The sequence below is a fragment of the Colletotrichum tamarilloi genome, assembly GCF_030869305.1.
Source record: "Colletotrichum tamarilloi strain Tom-12 chromosome Unknown Scaffold_24.1, whole genome shotgun sequence".
NCBI classification, from domain to species: Eukaryota; Fungi; Ascomycota; class Sordariomycetes; order Glomerellales; family Glomerellaceae; genus Colletotrichum; species Colletotrichum tamarilloi.
The window spans coordinates 305,582-319,826 of record NW_026849407.1 but is presented as its reverse complement, the minus strand read 5'-3'; the positions used below and the strand labels follow the sequence as shown (position 1 = coordinate 319,826).

Below are 14,245 nucleotides of genomic sequence, written 5' to 3'. Positions count from 1 at the left end.
GAAGCGAGGTCCTCCCAATAGCCATCAGAGGCTTGGTGGTATACGAAGAAAACAAGGCGCAACTAGACACAAGCGACGGGCACGTATCAAGGAAATGATTTTGAAGTTAGATACCCTACTGAGAGGCTTCACAGCCTGCGCCGTCTAATGCAAATGACAGCCAAGCGCCCTTGATTACACATACTCTGTCTCTCTCTCTCTCTTACTTGCTTTTTAGTCTCCCGTTTTCCGTGTTCCGAACATTTACTTTCTGCTGCGCTTCTGTCCGCCACCACCGCCTCCATCGTCGGCCGCCTGGCGCTTCCGCCCGTTCTTGCGCCAAAACTCCTTGCTCTCCTTCTTCTCACGCGCCTCCTTCTTCTCGTCCGAGTCGGCAATCTTTTTGCGGTACTCTGCGCGCTTCTCCTCCTTCTTGGCGGCGCGCTTGGCGACCTTGTCGTTGCGGATCGTCGACAGCTGCTGCAGCAGGTTGCGTGCCGTCTTCTCCTCCTTGTTGAGCACCACGGCGCGCTTCTGCATGTACGTCTCCTTCTTCTGCTTGCGCTGCTGCACGATTTGCGACTTGAAGGGCAGCTCGGCGGCCAGGGCGCGCGGGACTCTGAGGGGGTTGAAGTGCCGCGTCTGGCGCTCGATCTTGCGGTACTGGCTGTTCTTCTCGAGGGGCGTGTCGATGCCTTCGTCGCGGCGGACTTGGCCGGTAAGACGCATCGCCTGCCACCCGACGAGGTTGGTGACTGGGTTGTAGAAACGGTGGGGCTTGATCGGGTACCAGGCGCGGAGGAAGACGATGTCGCTGTAGAGGATCTTGTCCTCGAACGTGGCGCGGAAGTGGCCTTCGGGCTTGGAGAGGGCGCGCTTGATCTGACCGCGGACGCCCGAGACGGTCTTGATGGCGGCGCCCTCGAACTTGGCGATTTCGAGCGCCGTGTTGAACATGCCTTTGATGAAGGCCGTGTTCTTGTGGATCTTGTCGGCGGTACCCGTGAGCTTGAGCTTCTTGACAATCTCGGTCGACTCGTCGACGCTGAGGACGGTGCCGGTCGCCGCGATGCGGAAGCCCGGGTTCTCGGGCGAGAAGGAGTTGAAGCAGACGAAACCCGTGCTGGGCGCGATGAGCGGGCCGTAGACGGTCGCGAAGCAGTGCGTGTGCTCGGGTGTGTACTTGAGCATGCGGTTCCTCGTCCGCGAGTCCGAGGTGCTGTAGATGGGCATGGTCTGGAAGCGACGCCAGCCAAGGGAGAAGATCAAGGGGTCGTTGGACTTGAGAATCTTCTTGTGCCAGCGGTGCTTCTTAATGCGCACCTGGACGAAGCCGAAGCGGTCCTCGGTCGGGGACAGGCCGCCGATGATGATGGGGTTGCGCGGGTTGAACTTTTCGACAAACTCGGCCGGGACGCCCTCGAGCACAATCTTTGCGTACTTGCCGGCGCGGTAGCCCTCGACGGCCGCCCGCTGCCGCTCGTCCAGCGTCTCGAACTCGGCCTTGTTGATGTCGAGCTGCTTCTGGATGACGGCCTTTTGCGCCTCGTACCAGTCGTCCTCGCCGAACTCCTGGTCGCCTGCCGCGCCTTCCCGCCTGGCGTTGGCTTTGTCGTTCATGAAACCCTCGCGGTCTTCCTCTTCGAAGCGTAGCTTGAGCTCCTCCTTGCGCTTCGCGTTCTTTTCGCGCTCCGTGTCGAACGCTTCTTCCTCTGTGGGTTCCTCCGCGTCCCCTCCGTGCTGCTCGCCCGTCTCGAGGTCCTCAAAGACACCGTCACCTTCATCGTCCTCGTCCTCCTCATCATCGTCGATGCCGTCAAACTCGTCATCGTCATCCCCGTCGTCGTCACGCATGCCCGCCGTGGTGAAGCGCTTCCGCAGAGCCTCGACGGCCGCCGCCTGCGACCACTTCGCTGCCAGATCTTGGTAGTCGTACACGGGTATCGATCGGTCCTCGACCTTGTCCTCCTTGTCCTGCTTGGACTTTTGGAAAAAGTCGTCGTCCTCGTCCGCTTCGATGTCTTCTTCTTCCGGATCCTCGCCCCGCCACTTTTGCAGCGCTTCGTCGGGCGACAGCTTCTCGTCGTACATGAACCTGGCCAGGTCCGGTGTGTGGTACGAGCGTCGCTTGCCGTGGAGCTTCTTTGCGCGCTCTGCCATGTTCTCCTTCCACTTCATGGCCGCCGCCTCCTCGTCTGAGTCAAAGTCCTCGTCGTCCATGTCCTCTTCCGAGTCCTCATCTTCGTCTTCGAGTCCCGATATTGAGCCGAGGTCCGAGTCGCTGTCGGCAAAGGCAATGTCGTCCTCTTGGGCGTCCTTGTCGGCGGTTCTCCGGAACATCTTGCCCAGCTTGCCCTCGTTGAACTCCTCTTCCACGTCGGACTCGCCCTCGTCTTCCCCGCTAACGAACCCCTCGTCGTCGTCCATCTCGGCGTCGGATTCCTCGTCGCGGTCTGCGAAGCGTGCGTGGCGCTGCGTCTTTCTGCCCGTGTCCTCCTCCTCGGCCACCTGCTTCAGCTGCTCGCCTCCCCGGAAGAGCTGCACGCCCTCCTCGGTCTGGCCCAGCAGCTTCCGCTCGCCCTGGAGTCCCACGATGAGCTCCTCGCCCTCGCCGCGCTCGCCGTCCTCGGCGTCCTTGTCGAGCGTGAAACCCTTTTCCCTCGTGATCCAGATGGCGTCGCCGTCAATCTTGAGACCGCTGCGGTCGGACATGGGGGCGTAGAGCTTCTTCTCCTTCTCATCCAGGCGTCGTCGTGTCGTCTTGCCGGTGACCTTGGCGAGGGCCTGTTCCATGGCGGGTGTCGGGCACGGGTCGGGCATGACCTCGAGGTTCGCCACGGTAAAGTCGCCCAGTCCCGGAACGTGAACTCTTTGCCCCTGCTGCGTCATGTTGGTGCCGCGCAGGTATCCCGACAACACGATCGACCGGTCGCACATGGGGTCCTCCTCAATCTTTGTGGGATGCGTGATGTCTCGGTAGCTGTCGATGATGGTGTACGGGTGGGAGTTTCTCCAGATTAGGGGGCGCGGGTTCTTCATAACGGACAGGAAACGGGAGAGGTTGTGGATTTCGCGGTCGGGGTAACGTCCATTCATGACACCAGAGAGGTAGAACAGGTGAGCGCCGGCGTACAGCTCGCTCCACAGCCTCTTCTTGAGTCGCTTCTTGGCGTCCCTCAGCGCCTGGGGTTTCCGGAACAGGTCAAGATGCGTGAGGATGCCAAAGACGTTGCCGGGCATACCGGTGGCGGCGAGGATGTTGAGGAACTCCATCGTCTCCATCTCGAATCCGTAGTTGCCGTCAATCATGAGAAGGACAATGTCGGCGATCTTGGCCATGTCGACCATGGCCTCGAGCTCATTGGGGCACTCGACAAAGGTCAACCGCTGCTTCTTGGAGGTGACGACGGTGATGGGGCCTTGGGGGTCGGACACGGTCTCCTTTGCGTATCGTCGGATCAGGGACTTGAGGAGGGTCGTCTTGCCGACACCGGGGGGTCCCACGATGGTGACCAGCCTCGGTGGCGGCTCGTCGGGGAGGCGGTCGACTTGCGGGACATGGAAGCGTCGTTCTTTGATCTGTAAAGGTACAAGTCAGTTGCTGGTATGCTATGTGAGCAAGAGGAAGGGCCGCACATCTGAAGATCTTGCGGCCGACCTGGCAAGCTTTCCGGGGTTAGAAAAGGCAAAGGCCTTTGGGTTCTTCTCTGCGCGCTCGTCAGTATTCGAATTGGCGGGTGGTCATAAGTACAGAAGACTCACCCCCGGTGTTTTGCTTCCCCTTCTTGTCCTTCGCCTTGCGGTGAGGCTTGTGTACTTGGTCCTCCATGACGGCGTTGCCCAAAGATGTTGGGAGGTCCTGCAGCTACACGACGAAAGACGGGCCTTGGGGTTTTTTTTTCTTTCGTCGCAGCGCTTCGCGACTCGACTGCTATCGATCAAAAATTTGTTGCGGGTCTGACTTATCTAATCTGTCTATCGATAAGATAGTATGCGCCCCCACTTCCTCGTGTTACCCCTCTGTGCCCCTCCCTCGGAGATCGTCGTTGAGCCGACCCCACGATATGGGATCACAGTTTGCGGCATGGTCTTTACACGATGATGTCTTTACGATTCCGGTTCTTCAATGTTTTATTGTATCTAGGTGTTTTGTGGAATGTCATGGACCACGTTGGATGAGGAGGTGGTGGTATACGACACGAAGTTGGCAAGGACTCATGCATACCGGTACCTTGAGTTACGAACAGAGGTACATCGAAAAGGTAGAGCAACGGAGGCAGAGGGTTAGGTCAGCAATGACGGCATGGCGATGACGACCCGGTGGTGGGAGATGGTGAGAGATGGCCGGGGACGCATTGATTGGTTTCTGGGCCAAGTCACAAGACAATCCAAGGCTCCGCAATCCTCTGCGCGCACCGGCAGGATGATGCGTGAAGAAACGAGATGCATGAGGCGCCAGATCTGGTCAGTCTTTTCGCGTCTTATCTCGGCTGTGCACGTCGGTCGTGTTGTGGATGCGCTCTATGCGCCATAGATGCCTCTGAGGGATAACTTGTTGGTTGTCTGGCAGGCAGATGGAGGTGACCATCTCGGCTCAAGAGGCGCGCAAAGGTGGGATGACGTATTGCGTGTGCATAAGGGGAGCAATTCCTGAACAGTAGGAAGCAAGCAGATGCTGGTGCCATCCAATGCTTTACGTACCACACAGGCGTCCACACCCACGCGGTCCAGGGCAGCAGATAGGTAGTTGCTGTGGTTGCATGGACCTTTCCCTCCACTCGCTGGGCCACCCACGAACCTTTTCCGCGTCACTGTTAGTTGCCGGCTGTACGCAGTAGGCAGCCCACCTCGAGTTCCCACACCCATCCCGTCACTGTCACTGGTGTGTACCGTCTAGAAGGTAGCACATCCCTTAGCAAACCGGGCAGGCATGAGTCCTGCCGGCTTGGTTATAAAGAGACTCCGCCGGCCTATGTCCAACCTGGGAGCTTGTCAACTTCAACCTCGCTCTTGCACAACCACAGACTACAACTCCCACCATACAAACCCAACCACATCCATCAGAATGCCTACCTACATTGTGAATACAGCTCCTTTACACTGAATACCACCGTCACCGTCCAGCAAGCTAACCTCTCCCAGGTCACCTGCAAGGAGGATGCCTCCGCCGACCAGGTCGCGGCGTAAGTCTTCTCTTCCACGACGATACAGATCTAAGAACTAACAGCAGACCAGTGCCAAGAAGCACGCCACCGACCAGGGAGGAAAGATTGGCCACGAGTACAGCCTGATCAAGGGTTTCTCGTACGCTCTCCCCCATGTCCCTCAGCAGTACAGATGACTTACCAACTACAGCGTCGAGTTCCCCGAGGACCAGATCTCAACTCTGGAGAGCCACGAGCACGTCAAGCACGTCGAGAAGGACCAGGAGGTCAAGACGCAATAGAGGGATGTATCGCGAGCGAGGGGCTGGCAAGCTGTACTTGATCCACTACATACCTTAGACTCACGAGATTCTTCATGGTTTACGCTTCACTTCCTTTACTAGTTTTATTGTTTGTGACGCTTGGCTCGTAGCAACTTGCCTCGTCAGGGCAGCTAGGAAAACATGTTCTCTTTTGCCATAAAGGTCCTCATCCATACAAACAAGGTACCTTCCGTAACAGCATCAAGCGCTTGGAATCGGCCCCCGCCGACAGAGGTCCAAGTGTCTCACCACCCCCGGCGCGGGGCTCATGGAGAGCCCGGACCACCTCACCCAGGGGCCGTCGGTAGCCACTGGGAACCCCACAAAAAGGACAGTGCACAAACCACGCGCTAAGGTCCCAAAGCGTATGATCTCATGCTCTTTCCGCTGCTGCTGCTGCTGCTGCTACTGCCTGTTGCACCAGAAACCTCCTCCCCCAACGGATTTCCCCTTGACCGTATCACTCCTCTTTGCAACATCGACAATGCCGCCATGATACCCATAGCGAGACCATTGAGGCCCAAGACGCCCCAGAGGATACTCGCACAACTCCATACTCCTTCAAACACTCGTCTGCTCTCTTCCTCTCGGCACGGTCACCGTCACAGTCACCGCCATGGCTCCTCTCACCACCTGTCCCGCGTCGACGACCACGAGATTGTCCAGCTCGCCAACAAGACGCAGCATCCCTTGAGCCTCACCGACCTGGTCAAGTACTTACACTCTTTGAATCTCGAATGTCAATCCAAGCACTAACATCGAAAGACACGGCCGCCCTCCTCTGAGCGAAAAGTCCTTGCTATCCTCGGCCAACTTCACCCTCTCACTCCTCCCGATCCGCCTCGCCCACCGCATCCAGGCCCTCCGCAACCTACCCTATATTGTCGTCTCCAACCCCAACATCAGCCGCATCTATAACAACTACGTTCACTCCCTCTCCACCCTCCTCCCCTGGTGGACAAAGGGCGGCGATAGCGCTGTCCGCACCCTCGACGACGAGATACGCTTCACAGAGGTCCTCGCCGAGCTCGTGGCAACCCACACCGACACAATCCCCATCCTCGCCCGTGGCTTCCTCGAGTGCCGCCGCTACATCTCTCCGCAAGAAGTTACCCGCTTCCTCGACGAGCACCTCCGCGCCCGCATCGGCACTCGCCTCGTCGCCGAGCAGCACATTGCCCTGCACTACAGCTCCCAGCCTCACTTTGACCCCCAGGCTAGCCCGACCCCGTGCCCGGAGCAGCCCAGCTACATTGGCGTCATCGACACGGCCCTCAAGCCGGCCCACATCATTGAGTCCTGTGCCGGCTTCGTGGCGGATATTTGCGAGCTGCGGTACGGCGTACGGCCGCAGCTCGTCATCGACGGCGAGCCCGACACCACGTTTGCGTTTATACCGATGCACCTCGAATACATCGTCACCGAGCTCCTCAAGAATGCCTTCCGAGCCACCGTGGAATCCAGGGATAACAAGGAGCCCATCGTCGTCACCATCGCCCCGGAGCCGCCCCGACCAAACCAGCACCTCAAGATTGAAGTGCCCAAGGAGACGCGCGGCGAGTTCAGGAGCGACGCCATCAAGCCGCTCGAGGATAATGTCCCCGGCGTGACGATTCGCATCCGCGACCGCGGCGGCGGCATCTCCCCCGAGGTGCTACCCAACATCTGGTCCTACTCCTTCACTACCTTTTCCGATGACGACGAGTTTCCCGGGTCCGATGATGGTGGCCTAAATGTGATTTCTAGCGCGAGCGCTGGTGGGAGCTCGATTGCGGGTCTCGGGTACGGTCTGCCGCTGAGTCGGGCGTACGCCGAGTACTTTGGCGGTGGGATTGCTGTGCAGAGCTTGTACGGCTGGGGCACCGATGTCTACCTGCGGCTCAACGGCGTTGGCAAGATTCAAGAGCGGAGAACATGAGTAGACAGGAGTGAAAATAAAATCCAGTCCACACGATTCATAATGAAGGTCCATTGTCTCATAAAGATTAATTTGAACTACTAGGAGATGTATTATCCGGTGGAAGCCATCCGCGAATGTGGTGCCAAAGAACTACGATATGCCCCCAAATAAAGAGAAAGAAACATTGTAAACAAGATTTGTATCCAAGACATGCCCCTAGATTCGCAACGCCCCCAGTTTTTGTTTTAAAATGCCCTCATGATACGACAGAGATGAAAGCTGGCCCGTGTTATGTACGATTTGCCGTTAAGATGCCGATACACGTACACAGTCTACATGTTGGCCAGCTCGTTGTCAATCTGTCTGTCCATAAACGTCCTCCTCTCGCCGACGAGTCCCGTCTGCAGCCTCTGCTCGACGAGCGCGCGGACCTGCTTCTTTGTCACCGTGTCGAGGTCGACCTCGCGCAGAACGCCCTGGATGGCGTCAATGATCATGCCGTCGTCGGGTCCTTGCATGTTGCCGCGCTGGAAGTCGAAGGACGACGTCGATTGCGCGGCGCCGGCCTGCTGGCGGTTGATGCCGAGGGCCGACTGCGAGCGGTTGTTGCCGACGCCAAGACCGGGGGAGACGCTGGCCTGGCCGCGGAGGTTGGAGACGCTCGGGCGGCTGCTGGGGAAGTCCTGGTAGGGCGTCTGGCCGCGGTGGATGTCGTGGGCGCCGAGCGAGACCATGGACTGGCGGTTGGCCATGTGCTGGTCCTGGTGGTAGGGGCTCGTGGCGCCCGAGGCGCGGGCCATGCCGCCAAAGGGCGCGGGCGACTGAGGCGGGACGTAGTGGTTGTTGCGGTTCATGCCCGTGAGGACGGAGCCCTGGCGGACGGACGAGTAGACGGAGCGGATCTCGTCCATCTCGTACTGGTCGTCGTAGCCCATGTCGGCCTTCTCCATGTAGCCGCCGCGGCGGCCGGGGAGGTTGTTCATCATGGCGTAGTCGTCCCAGCGCTGGAGCGGGATGCTGCGGGGGTCGAAGCCTTCGTCGTCCACGGCGATGAGCTTCTTCATGCCCTTTTCTCCAATGACGATACGCGTGTTACCCCACGAGAAGTTGTCCTGGTTCCAGAAGGAGTAAATGGGGAGCGCAAAGTTGTAGATGGGGAAGGCGAGAATGTAGATGATCATCCATCCGATGTGCTGCCACTGCCGTTTCAGGATAAAGATGAGGGCTTGGAGACCGTACACCGCGGCGAGCATAATGATGGAAATCATGGGGAATTGTCCGGTCCTACTGGCTACGAGGTAGATGAGGTAGCCGAGGTAGAAGGTCGTCGCCGGGAGGATAATGGTACCAAAGAGATCAATAAAGACGATGAAGCGCATGCTGAAGCAGCAGAAACCGCACATCTCCTTGAGCTTCATCAGTTCAAACAGGTTGTGGATGGTGGAGTTGATCCAGCGACGACGTTGGGACAGCAGAACGCTCCACGACTCGGGGGCGGCAGTCTGGCAGTACGCGTCGGGGATGAACTTGAACTTCATGGACGGGAAGTACTTGGTCATGAGCGTCGTCAGGTAACGATCCTCACCAAGAGACAGCAGGTTCTTCTTGTGGAGGGTGTCGACGTCACACACGGCATAGTCGCGGATGATGTTGTCCGAGATAATGAGCGGCTTGCCCTTGTCGACGGTGCGCAGACGGTACATTGTGAAACTGACTGGTTAGCTTGGTCCTGCAAGTGAGAAGTGAGGGTACATACCATCCAGGCAAACATGTGACGGATCCGAAGAGAGACTCGAAAGCCTTGGCTAGGTTGTGGGAGATGAAGTACTCGTAGACTTGAATCATGGTCCACCAGGTCTTGTCATCGTTTTGCAGACCAGTCTCACCGCAGATACCGGCAATCTTAGCGTCGTTGGCACAGGCGGAAACCAGTCTGTTGAGCGAGTCTTCCCGGACACAGGTATCGGCGTCAATCATCATGAGATATTCATACAGCTCGGGGTCCACGCCGATGATGTTGTTGATCTGGTGGAACATTTCCAGCTCGAGCGGGGACATGGGAGAACGGTGGTGGACGCGGTTGAGGAAGCTCATCAGCAGAATCTGGGAGTCACGCTTGCCTCTGTTACCGGGCTTGGCCTTGCTCTGCTCGGATTCCTTGCCGCACTTGACAATGACGAGGTAGGGGACGACGTTGCCTTCGAATTCGTACAGACCAGAGTACACCTTGCCGTAGTTGAGTTGCTCGCTGCCCGTGCCGACAGACTTGAAGGGCAGCGCGGGCGGGTCAACCTTGGGGTCTACGCCGAGGATATCCAGGACAATCTTGGGGGTAGGACGATCGTTGCCTTCACCGACAATGACACCGTCGCAAATGACGCAGATGAGCTTGCGCTTGTTGTCGTACTGAAGGGCCGTTAAAGAGTCAAGCGCCTTTCGCAGCGAGTCTTCGCCTTCGGTATAGGCCGGCACTTGGCAAATAACAAACTTGTCTTGAGGAGCGGGGCGACGCTTGGAACCGAACTGCAGAGCAGCCAAGAACTTGATGAGAATGACGGCGCAGAGAATAATCGTCATGGCCAACATGATGTAGTTGTTGACCTGACACCTAGCGGAGTAGCGGAAGTCTGGAATACCCTTATAGAACAAATTCTTTGCGCAGTTGAGACTGTTCTGGACGCTGGTGTTCTCGGTCGAGTTGCTGGCGGCGGCCTTGATGATGGTGTTCCAGTTGTCGGTAATGTCTTCACCCGGGTTGTTCTCGACAGCGCTCATCATCTTGGTGTTAAGGAACTTGTACGTGTCGACCTGCTTGAAGACGTCTTGGGTGTGGTAGTAGTTTGTAAAGTCGTAGACGCCGCCGTTGTAAATCACCCACATGTGGCTGTTGTCTTGGCCGTCCGACTTGACGTCGCCCTTGTCCCAGACGAGATCGCCCTTGTAAAACTCCTTCATGCGCGGCAGCAGCTTCTTGCTGTACCAATCAGAGTCGCCGAGCGCGCTCGTACGGTCATCGGCCAGAGAGCCAGACTTGTGGATACCAATGGTGTACTCGGGGGTGGTGTTGGCCTGGAGTGCGGTGGACGAGGCGATTCCGAGACCGGGGCACACCAGAGTAAGGGGAGGCGGGAAGTAGTCGTCCATGTCCAATCCGGCGAATTGAATCATGTTGGCCTTGGTCGTCTCAATGTTGGTATCGGAGTGCTGCGTCTTCCAGAACTTGGAGACATCGTACACGCCACCGCGGAAGCTAACGTAGAAATCCGTCTCGCCCTGGTGCGTGCCGACTTCCGTGCTATCCCAGGCCTTATCAAAGTTGGGACACAGGAGCTTGCCGAACCCGATAATCCAGAAAACAATAGCAGCGTTGATGAGCACGATGAACCAGACCAAGGTGAACTTTTCACGCCAGGCCATGCGCACGTCGGGACGCTTCATGCGGCCGATGAGGCGCAGCGCGGGCGAGGGGATCCAAAAGGTCCAGAACCACACAATGGCAACCCAGAGACGGCGGTCCTTGTCCATGGTCTTCTCCTCGACGTGCTTGCCGTCAGCAATTTCGGGGTCCATCTGGCCGACAAACTCGCCCTCGTTGTTGTAAAAGACTTGGCCCTTGTAGGTGTCACCCTTGGTGCCGAGACCATAGTCTCCGTTCTGCGCGGGACGCATGCCCGAAGGAGCTACGGAAGGAGCACGCATCGCGGCATTGTGAGCGAGGGTGTGTTGGGAGAGGTTGCCCTGGCTGGCATTGCGCTGGTGGGCAATGAGGTGATCACGGCTTCCGTTGGGTGTCGTGTCCAGCATGGGCGTTGGGAAGTAGCCGCTGCCGTTTGCCGAGTAGCCTGATTCGAGGTTGTTCACGGCCAGGACATTGCCCATGCCGGGGAGGTTGTTATCGAGGGGCTTCATGTCGAGCATGCTCTCCGCCTCCCACCAAGCGCTCTCACGTGTCCACACACGCTCCTTACCGACAATGACCTCGCCGTTGGTCCATCCGCGCTCGAGGATCCACGTCTCGATGCCCTCGCGGCCGTCTTGGCAGCCCAACGCAGCGTATCGCTGGACAAACTCGTCAATGTCGAAATCAGCGGTGAAATCCAGGTTCTTGTTTCGCCTGTTGGCCCACTCGGGCAGCCTCCAGGAACGGAGCTGGCGGGAGACAGTGCCAGCTGACCAGGCTGAGTTGACGGAAGGCAAAGCAGCCAAGCTGGCGGGAGAGTCGTCGGTGGGGTGGATCGAGAGGTGGTACCACACGCGGCTGGAGCTGAGAAGCGTTGCGAGCTCGAGACGTCCGGCAACTCCGAGGTTGATGCCCTGGCCGGAGACCGGGAAGAGCAGCTTCTTGAGGAACGCGTCGTCATCGGCAGAGTGTCCAATCTTCTCGAGAACCTCTTCACGCTTCTCGAGCGCGTGCTGGCGGTCCTTGCCGGCGGCGCCAGACATGATGCCAAGCTCGTGGCCAACTTCCGCAATGGCCGTCTGCATCTCACGCACGACGGTGCTGCCGGCGGGAGACGCCTCGATGCCGTCAGCAATCATCTCCGAGTTGATGCCCACGGTGTCGTCAAAGATGCCACGCATGGTCAAGGCTTTGCCCAGGGTTGGGTCGGGGACATCCAAGATGGTGATGCAGACGGTGTCGCCGTCGCCGTTGGATGTGGGCGTGCGGGCACCACCTGCGATGGACTCGGTACCGTCTCTGATACGTGCCATCTGCGCGGAGATCGCCTGGTTGGCCTTGGAGATGACCCAGTCGACCAACGCCTCGTACAGACCGCCAACCAGCGTTGACCGGTCCTGCGTTGTACACTGCGTGGCAAGGGTCTCGGGATCCATGCCCAGCAGGCCGCTCACATCCTCGCAGATTTCGTCAAACACGTCCTCGTCCAGGTTGTAGTCGAGCGTGTCGCCGAGCTTGAGCAGGCCAGCGAGGGTAGAGATGAGGTTGCGGTACGCAGAACCCTTGATGCCAATGTCCTTGAGGGCGGTCCTAAAGTCATCGGCAGCAGCGGCATCGTCAGCCGTGGGGAGGTACGAGGGCGGGTCGTATGTGCCGGATCTCGCAAGCAGGGCATAGCTGGAGGCGGGCTTGAGGCCCAAGAACTCCCTCTCGGCGGGCGTAGAGACCGACGTCAATAGGTAGTAAAAGACGTCAAAGGCGCGGTACCCCGGTTCAGAGGGGATGTTGAGCAGGCCCTTTGCGGTATCGATGCCGCCCTGAGACAGGGCGATGGCGGCTCCCTGGAAGTTACCGGTCAAGTTGAGCGTCAAGGTGACGCCGAGGGCAGCCTGTCTGGAAGCGGAGGGGTTGTAGGGGGTGGAGCATCTCAAGAAAGGCTGGATGGCCTCGAGTGACCTGTAGACGGATGACGGGATGTTGAGTGGCAGAGATGAGAGGAAAGGCGTGAGGACCGAGGGGCTCGATGTGTGAAGGGAACTAAGCAGCATTAGCAATTGTTGTCTGTTGATTGGGGTTTGAAGCCTACCCAAGAATGATACAGCCATCCTCAGCACGGCGGCGAGCATGTTCCCATGCTCTGGCACCGAGGGCAGGATCTATGGTGCCTCCTGTTCTTCCGTCCGGTCCGGCCTGTGCTGCGGTGAGCCATGTGTTTACGACAAGGCTGGAGCCAGCGTCCAACTTGAAGGGTTGGGATGACAGGTAAATATTGTGAATGGCGTTGAGGAGGGTCGTGGTGGAAAACTGCGAGGGTTGTTGGCCGGCACGAGGACCTCCCATGCCCTCGGAGGCCACCGAGTACATGGACATGCGTCCGCTCGCCATGGTGATGGGATTGGGTTCGTGATGTCCGGCGCGGACAAACACGTCGACGGACGAGACGCTATTCGAAGTCGGTGATGTCGTCTAGCTCGAGGTAAACAAGACGATGAGGACTGTCGTCAATGGGTAAGAATTGAGAAGGAAGTCGAGAAAGTCGTTCAGTGAAGCGAGTGTCTAGAAGGGTGTGATGATTAAGGTTGTAGGTAGCAAAAAGAGGCGTATTTCCTGCACGATTTGTCGACTGAGCAACGCGGGTTGGTGGTGTGTGTGATGAGGCTGCAGCTGGATTCTCTCCCTTTCTTTCTCCTCTCTTGCAAAACGCAAATATGGCGATCAACAAGCAAAGGCAAAATTAAAAGGAAGAGGATGTGTAACAAATTAGCGATAGAGTAGGCAGACCACCAAAACGAGTGAGGCGTCTGTATAGGAAAGAGGTTTGAGAGGAAGAAGGGCTGAATAGTCTCTCGGACACTTTCAAAATCGAGTGTCGAGTAAGAAGAAAGTGGCGAGCGAAAGGGGGGGAGACACTCAGAGACAGAGAATGACCTATTTTCTCTCTACACAGGTCCCGGAGTGTCTGGCAAACGAGCGTCCGCTAATAGGTAACGTAGCTAACAGGCACAGACGGCAGACACACAGCTCAGACAAGGCGGAAGACCTGGAGCGTGGGTCTCGTAATGATGGATAGAAGATGCTTCTTTTCGTACTGCCCGAAGTACCGGTCTCACGAACACAGTAGGAATAGATACCTGGGTCGAGGGATCATCAACACACCACCAGCCTCTGTAGCTTCCATGGCCAGGTCCAAAAATACAGTATGGATTCGAACGTGTGTGTGCATTGTTCCTCCCTCTCTTGTCCTTTCCTCTGGGCTTCCTTGTGTTGACCCCTGAACTGGGGCGGGCGAGACGGACCAAAGACGCATAGTCTCAGTCCAGAGGCCCCCGGCCAAATTTTTGCCATCAGAAGGGGAACCCTGGCGACGTTGCCGTCAAGCTCGGGTCCCTAAACTTAGCCCGACCGCATGTACCTTGCACCACGGTGGAATACCTGGAGCAGACCGTTCGGCTGGAGGCTCAGGGCTGCTTCGCACTGTAAGAATATCGTTCCTATGCAC

General features: G+C 57.8%; 4 protein-coding genes across 4 annotated transcripts; 2 read left to right on the top strand and 2 right to left on the bottom strand.

Annotated features, from left to right (window-relative positions):
* Positions 1-243: 243 nt before the first annotated feature.
* On the bottom strand, positions 244-3,808 carry CTAM01_07655 (AARP2CN domain-containing protein; the record flags this gene model as incomplete). Its single annotated transcript, XM_060523677.1, has 3 exons — positions 244-3,558; positions 3,616-3,686; positions 3,742-3,808. 3 exons carry the CDS (start codon positions 3,806-3,808, stop codon positions 244-246), a joined length of 3,453 nt encoding a protein of 1,150 aa, XP_060381731.1.
* Positions 3,809-5,044: 1,236 nt separating this feature from the next.
* CTAM01_07654 (peptidase inhibitor I9) lies at positions 5,045-5,425 on the top strand (the record flags this gene model as incomplete). Its single annotated transcript, XM_060523676.1, has 4 exons — positions 5,045-5,059; positions 5,122-5,162; positions 5,215-5,283; positions 5,335-5,425. 4 exons carry the CDS (start codon positions 5,045-5,047, stop codon positions 5,423-5,425), a joined length of 216 nt encoding a protein of 71 aa, XP_060381730.1.
* A 396-nt stretch (positions 5,426-5,821) lies between these two features.
* Positions 5,822-7,364, top strand: CTAM01_07653 (uncharacterized protein; the record flags this gene model as incomplete). The annotated part of the gene is made up of 2 exons (XM_060523675.1): positions 5,822-6,159; positions 6,212-7,364. The coding sequence occupies 2 exons, from the start codon at positions 5,822-5,824 to the stop codon at positions 7,362-7,364; spliced, it is 1,491 nt and encodes a 496-aa protein (XP_060381729.1).
* Positions 7,365-7,678: 314 nt separating this feature from the next.
* CTAM01_07652 (chitin synthase) lies at positions 7,679-13,131 on the bottom strand (the record flags this gene model as incomplete). The annotated part of the gene is made up of 3 exons (XM_060523674.1): positions 7,679-9,056; positions 9,103-12,783; positions 12,833-13,131. The coding sequence occupies 3 exons, from the start codon at positions 13,129-13,131 to the stop codon at positions 7,679-7,681; spliced, it is 5,358 nt and encodes a 1,785-aa protein (XP_060381728.1).
* Between the last annotated feature and the right edge of the window lie 1,114 nt (positions 13,132-14,245).